The sequence below is a fragment of the Muntiacus reevesi genome, chromosome 1, assembly GCF_963930625.1.
Source record: "Muntiacus reevesi chromosome 1, mMunRee1.1, whole genome shotgun sequence".
In the NCBI taxonomy this organism is placed as follows: Eukaryota; Metazoa; Chordata; class Mammalia; order Artiodactyla; family Cervidae; genus Muntiacus; species Muntiacus reevesi.
Genome location: NC_089249.1, coordinates 171402187 through 171409702, shown reverse-complemented (window position 1 = coordinate 171409702; position 7516 = coordinate 171402187). Strand labels below are relative to the sequence as shown.

The window sequence follows — 7516 nt, the reverse complement described above, 5'->3', positions numbered from 1 at the left end:
CTGTCACAGTTTCCATTGATTCTCCATCTATTTGCCATGATGTGATGGGACCAGATGCCAAGATCTTAGTTTTCTGAATGTTGAGAGTCTTTACCTCCAAAAAATAAGTCTCAGGGGAAGCGTGGTGTGGCGGTTATCCACTTCCGGGTGACGTGCCCCTCGCCTCCCTTGGGGACATTTGCCGATGTCTGGTGGGCAGTGTGCTGGCGTCTGGTGGGCAGAGGCCAGGGGTGCTGTTGGATGCCTTACAGTGCACAGACAGCCCCCACGAAGAGTGATTTGGCCCCTGGTGTCAACAGTGCCAAGGTTAAGGGCCTGACCCCATGGAGAGCACCCCTTGTCTCTATTTTTAGTTCCAGAAGGGTTAATTCCTCAGGTTAACTCCTGCAAATGAAGGCTCGTATGTGCCAGGCCTGCTGCTGCTTTGTTCTAGTCCATCCACAGCTGTGACAGGGACAGAGTAAAGGGACAAAGTAGGTGGTTAAGTAGTTAATCCCACCAGGGGATTGCAAGTAGAGACAGTATGGGAGAGCCCTGCAAGTTAATGATTACTCCAGAGAGTAGGTTTGCTTCACCACAAAACCAAGCAGGCTTGCTTAGCAACCAAACCTTGCCGCAGAAGCACGAGGCATGCCCCCCATACAGTGAAACGGTGCTGGCAGGAGACCACGTTTTGCCCAGTGAGCTCAGTATGTTAGTGATCCCTAGGACATGCTCTGAGCACACAGAAAAAATGAAAATCTGTGTGCCCAGCTTCACCATGTAGAAACAAGAAAACCGCTTTGCATCAGGAGCTGATGACGAAAGCATGCCACCTACTCAAGAAAAAGAAGGTCTTCTCCCCCTCCCCACTTTTCCTTTGTTTATAAAACTGGAGCCCAGTAAGTTCCTGGGGCACAGAACTTCTCGCCTGCCTGCTTGTAAACCTCACACGCATCTTGTTCTAATCACTTATCTATCACTTTGCCCCTCACTGATTTCTTTTCTGCACTGAGACATAAAGAACTGTTTGTACCAGAGCTCTTTGCGGCCCCCAGAAATGACACCCAATGGTCTCAGCTGGACAGGATGGATTCCTGGTGACAAACTGGAGAACACATAGGAGGACCGGAGGAAATCGCGAGGAGACCCAGCCCTGCTGTTGAAGGAGCCCTGCTGACGCTGGGCGTTGGAGCCGAGGCTGAGCCACACCTGCCGGGTCCAAGGCTTGGGCTCTTCTATCCCAAGGGTCATGAGTGTGACCCAAGGAAGTGATCCGTCAGATCTGGAACCAGGACCTGGCCCTGGAAGCCAGGAGTGAGGGAGTCACCCAGGAGCAGGAGTTCTGAGATGTTCGTGGCAGCTTCTACATCAGTGACCTTTGAAGCATCCGAAGCCAAGACAGAAACATGAAGAATTACGTGGTTCTGTCAGATCATCAAACTGATTACAACTGACATTTGCTCAGGGTAGACATGCAGCCAGGGTTATTTATTTATCTTTTTAATAAGAATTTTTTTTTTAAAGAATGCATTTAAGGCTTCTCTTCTTTACCTTCAGGGTCATTGACTTTTTTGGTTACAATTTTTTTTTCATCTTCACAGTGAATTTTATTTTTAAGATGACATTTCTTTATTTTAATTATTTTGGCTACGCCATGGGACATGTGGGATCTTAGTTTCCTGACCAGGAACTGAATCGATGACCCTTGCATTGGGAAAATCTCCAGGGAAGTCCCCTGTTGAAAAAAAATCTTTTTGGCTCCACTGCACTCTACATGTAAGATCTGGAATCTTAGTCCTGTGACTAGGGATCAAACCGATGTCCTCGGCTGTGGAAGCTCCGAGTCTTAACCACTAGACCACCAGGGAAGTCCCTGCAGCCAGAATGATTTATCTCAAGTAGATCTCATCTTCACAAGGACCCCATGAGGTTGATGTTACTATTCCCTTGTTTGTACAGATGGAGAAGGGAGGCCAGGTTAAGTACTTAGACAAGGTTGTACAGTGGGTGGGCAGTGGGGCTGGGGGTGCCCCAGACTCCAAGATCAAGATCTACGATCACACCACAGGGGCAATCATTCTAAATACTTAATCCTAAATCGTTCTCTCGGCAAACCCTGGAGGAAATCATCGCATGGCCTTTTGTCCACACACGGCAATGTAACTTCTGGCTTGTGCACCTGCCTCTTCTGGAAGCCGGGGCTATCGTCTCATTACTCTTGGGTCCTCCGGGCCTGCATGGAGCCTGACACGCTTCAGCACATTTAGGCAGTCGAGCTCGAGTTTGCTCTCAGCCACTACGTACATGGAATGCTCTTTTAAAATAACTGAAGCGAGACGAACCACTTCTGGGGATGTGCTCAACACGAAGTATGAAAATTCAACTTGCATCCCATGCACTAAAGCCTGATTCCGCGCAGTGTAGAGGATGGCCTTGGCCTCGGCCCTGCCCCCTCCTTCTCAGGGGCCCCGCCAGCGTGTCCCCCGGTCACTCCTTCTGGCGCCCCCCTGCTCTGCACACCAGGTGGAGGTGAGGCATGTGAGATGCTGAGGTCCCCACTGGGGTGCTGAGATTCAGGTGGAGCAGGCTCGGGGGAGCCCCTGAAAGGGACCTCCTCTGACCTCTCGGGGCGGGCGCCTCCTCACCCTTGACTTTCCTACCCACGTGAGCAGCCACCTGTCATTGCTTGAGCCCCTGCAGGGTGACGCTGTGGCTGTGAGTCATTTCCTCGGCAGCGCGGGAAGCAGGAAGAAGCCGATGGAGGGAGGAGCAGACACATCAGAGCCAAGTCTCACAGGGGACAGAGCGGCCCAGGACCGTGCGGGTCACGGAGCTGTGTGGGATGACTGAGATGATGGCCAGCTGGTCCCAAATGGCCAGGAGCACCGACCGGCACTGCTGTGGTGTCCGGCCGTGCACCAGTTCAGGGGCTCCCTACGAGTCCCCAAGTCTGCTCCCCTTGGCTCAGGTCCTCAGAGCTGCTCCGTCTGTGTAGGTAAAGTGACCCAGCTGGTCCCCTTGGCCTCAACTTGCCCATCCGCCTCATCCAGTCCCCGGGCCTCAGGTAGCCCACCTGGCCTCAAGGCTGCTTATCTTCTAGGCTTGCCCAGACTCACCCTGCCGCTTGGGTCCCTACCTTCTTTGTTAGTGACATCCTTGCCCACACGGGGGAGGCCTCTACCCACCTCTGTTGGTGACCCCCCTGCAGTCCCCAGCTCAGCAGCCTCCCTCATTGCTGCCTGAAACTTTTCCTCTGCTCCTCAAGGAGAACCCTTGAGAGGCCTCCCACACCATCTTGTCTCCTAAGAAGTGGAACTAATGTGCTCATCGCACACCTATGACGTGCCAGGTGCAGATGCGTGGTCACTGAATCCGCACAACCACACCACGCCCAAGGCTCCCTTCTGCCCATTCTACAGATGAGGAGACTGAGGCTCAGAAACACTCTTTGGTACAAGATCACATATTTAGGAAACAAAAGATATTTAAACCTCATTCCTCCCGACTCCGCAGTCCTCGGTACATACCAGCCCTCCTTGAGGTGGTCCCCCTCGATCAGTGCGCTGACCCTAAGGCCCACACAGGCCTTTAACGTGTGGTTGAGGGAAGACCGCGAGCCGTCACACCTGGTGTAGAATCACTCTCAGCCCTGCCCAGTGATGGTGGAACGCTGGGAGCTGAGGGGAAAGGAGATTGTGCCTGGACTCTTACCTGCCGGGGCTGTTCCCACACAGTGTGGGTTTCCCAGAAAGGGAGCTGAAAGGTGGGGCCTGGGGAGGGGTGGTGTCTGGGGTGGGGGGTGGGAGACCACACATTTGCATCACAAAGGCTTTTCTGCTGGAGTGAAGGCTTCGAGCTGGGCTGCTGCCTTGCAGAATGCTTCTAGGCCTTCAGATCGCTGGATCTCCATGGAAATTAGTCTGCCAGAGAGAGAAGCTATTTTAAGGACATGCGATGAGAGACCCTGTAGGTTGGGATAGAGAAGCTAGCTGTGGGGGAGAGCTTTTCTGAATGACTCACTCATTTCCCTCCTATGGGGTGGGGGGGAAAATGGCATGGAAAAAGACCAGCAGCCCAGGCAGGAGGAGCGGCACAGCCGGCCCGACACTAGGAGCCACGGCTGCCATATCGTGGGTGGAGTCGCCGGGCGCCCGCCGCTGAGAGAGGCCTGCACCTCCTGTGGCCATCAGATCCGCGGCTTCCAACCAGCTTTCCTATCACGCAGTGAAGCAAAAAATTGCTTCTTAAAAAAATTTTAAAAAGTGAGTGCAGCAGCTTCGGTAACCTCAGGGAACACAGAATTCACCGTAGGGGCAGGGGACGCCATTGTGAGGCTGCTGCTGCTCAGTCGCTTCAGTCCTGTCCGGCTCTGTGCGACCCCATAGACGGCAGCCCACCAGGCTCTCCCGTTCCTGGGATTCTCCAGGCAAGAACACTGGAGTGGGGTGCCATTTCCTTCTCCAATGCATGAAAGCGAAAAGTGAAAGTGAAGTCGCTCAGTTGTGTCCGACTCTTAGCGACCCCATGGACTGCAGCCTACCAGGCTCCTCTGTCCATGGGATTTTCCAGGCAGGAGTACTGGAGTGGGGTGCCATTGCCTTCTCTGCCTTTGTGAGGAAAGCTTGTTTAATCCACCTCCTTGGTTAGGGAGCTTGGTGAAGAACAGCTAAAACCACACAGAGGTAAGTCACTTTAGGTGATAAAGAGGTGGGAATCTCTGGGTTCCCCTCTCATCCTGCTGTTTATTGAACAGGGACTCTGGTGTTTGGGAGGCCCAGGGTGGGAAGCAAGCAGACATGGGGGAGAGATCTGGCCCTTAGAGATGGTGGTGGACCCAACCCTGGGGAGAAAGGTGGTCAGGGACCTTGAGGGGTGGGTGGGTGCAGGGCTGAGCAGCTGAAAGGACGAGAGCGAAAAGCCTTTAATTTCACAGTGTGCAGTTTCAGGCATCAGGGAGGGCCCCACTGTCCGTCAGCTTACAGTCAAAGTCCTGTTTGGTGCTGAGGCAGCTGGTATTGGCACTTGGGGCAGTGGTGGGGGGAACACTGAACCTGCTCAGGGTGCCAGAACTCAGACCACAGCTGCTCCTGGAATCACTTCTGGGAGCCCTCAGAAATGGTGAGGCGGGTCTGGATGTCCATTCCAGGCAGGGGTGGGTCCAGGCAACATCCACGCTGGCCCTCTGAGCTGGGCGCTGCTCCCTGACCCATGAACAGTGCAAGCTGCTCCTACAGGTGGGAGCCCTCAACCTGGCAGATTGTTTACATGTTTAGTGTCTCTGGAGCTCAGCAATGAACACTTACAAAAGCCAGGAGGAACTGGTGGCTGCAGAGCATCCCTGGAGTCCCGCAAAGACATGTACCATCTCCAGCGAATCCTGGTCCTTTTTGTTGTTCAGTCACTCAGTCGTGTCCGACTCTTTGCGACCCTAGACACTGTAGCTGGCCAGGCTCCTCTGTCCATGGGATTCTCCAGGCAAGAATACTGGAGTGAGTTGCTGTGCGCTCCTCCAAGAGATCTTCCAGACCCAGAGATCAAACCCGCATCTCCTGCACTGGCAGGCAGATTTTTTTTTTTACCACTTAGCCTCCAGGGAAGCCTCCTGGTCCTTGGCCAACTTCAAATCCATTCTACAGAGTCCCTTCTGTCGGGACAATGCTGGCCCATCTCCACTGCAAACCTCCATAACCACCCGTCCCCGGGCGGCTGCTCAGCAGCCCCGACAGCCTAGAAGCACATCTGTAGCTGAACATCAGGAAAAAATGCCACACAGATGGGAGCTGAGAAAAGCACAATTTATTGGTCACACGGACTGACAGACGTGGGGATGTGAGATGCGTACCCATCCTCTTGAACTCACACTTCTGGATTTGGTTTCCTACATTAATTTCATTAGGTCAAGAAGCAACAGACACACAAAAATGCACCAGTCCATTCTCCTAGCAACCAAGGAAGCAGGGCCAAAAGCCACAGAGTTCAGAAAGAAAAGACTGCTTTGAGGGCCAGGAACCAAGAGGCCCACCCTCCCCAGCAGCCGAGTGGGAAAGCTGGTTTTCTGTAGCAACTAAGGAACAGCAAAGACTTTTCCGTCAGCTCAATAAGATACGACTCGTGGCGCAGCTCATTCCATGGCCTAGCAGTGCCTGCCCACCTGGAGGAGGGCACAGGGGACTTGGTACAAGCCTGGCATCACCAGTCTGGGCTGAAGCCAGATCTCTTTACTGGAGAGCAAGAATTTATTTTCCTTCTACTTCTGACTGAAGAACTTGGGTGACCCAGAGAGATCCTTGTTCACACGGGCTCAGCTGAATCCCAGCGGCTTTAACTATAGCAGTTAGCATCACTGAAGCTAGACAAGGCCAGGTTCACTGTACCCTAAATTAACCACACACTCAGAGCTCCCTAAAGGTCAAGCCCTGCCTCATTCCAAGAGGGCATTGGCCTTAATTTTTAATGCTTTGTCCAAACCACTCAGGGCATACTGTTTTGAACTGGAAGGGGGTGGGGTGGTCTGGGAATGTGGTTTTAGTTGACTGAAGACTCAACTTGTAATGTTCATAAAGCACTTAGCACGGTACCTGGCAGGTGCTGAGTGCTCCACACATGTAGCCATTATTATTATTAATATTATTATTATTTGTATCTCCACCCAGGAATCAGCACTCTAGTTCCTTTCTTCAAAATGTGAGCCGCAACAAGGCTCTTGGGTCCCAAGTACCAAGATCAAGCTGGGGGCCCAGGTGTGCGGGTTCTTGGGTGCCCATCCGGTGTGCTGCTTCTTCCAACTTCAGCACTGACGGTCAGGTTTCACAGCCAGTGCGCCCTGCTGACCACACAGAAGCTAGGCCCTCTCCGGAAAAACACGAAGCCCTGTGCAGGAAGCTGGGTAGGAGGAGTGAACAGGGGTCCTGGGAGAGGGTCCTAGTGGCTTCGCATTGCTCTTCTGGGCTCCTGTCTCACTGGCGGCTCACCAAGGGCTTCACTGCAGGACAAGAACAGAAGACTCAGCACTGCATCATTGCCAGGCCACAGCTAACTCAAGGTCCCCATGTCTTTGCACGCCCCAAGCTAGAGCAGGCTTCCCCTGACATAGTGTTGAAGAGAGTCAGCACACTGTTCTCAGAACTTACACATATTCTAATACATGTGTATATGTGTTATGTGCATACACAGTAATATGTAATATATATGAAATAATATGTAATAGATAATACATACTTTACATGTAAATTGTAACATATAGTAGTGATATATAACAAAATTTAGTCCTCCCTGTAAACCTATGAGGCAGGTTCCACTGATTGTTCACCCACTGACTGATGAGCAAACTGGGGCCCAAGGCCCAGAGTCAGAGACAGGGGTTGGGTAGAGAGTTGGGATTCAAACCCAGGACAGTCTGGCTCCAGAAGCTGCTCTTAACCATTATTTGTTTTGCTCAAAAAGAAATCTGTTTTATAAGAAGGAAGGGGACATTGAGTATGAAGTCTCTAAAACACTGGGCAATTTTAAAGAACTAACACTAATGATGATGATG

General features: G+C 52.2%; 1 protein-coding gene across 1 annotated transcript in view; it reads right to left on the bottom strand.

Annotated features, from left to right (window-relative positions):
- Positions 1-5765: 5765 nt before the first annotated feature.
- The window catches only part of INPP5D (inositol polyphosphate-5-phosphatase D), a 143598-nt gene continuing 141847 nt past the window's right edge, over positions 5766-7516 (bottom strand). Inside the window, exon 27 of the mRNA XM_065930551.1 lies at positions 5766-6964. Within this exon, the coding sequence (XP_065786623.1) occupies positions 6962-6964 (3 nt within the window). The 3' untranslated portion in view covers positions 5766-6961. The remainder of the gene's footprint in view (positions 6965-7516) is intronic.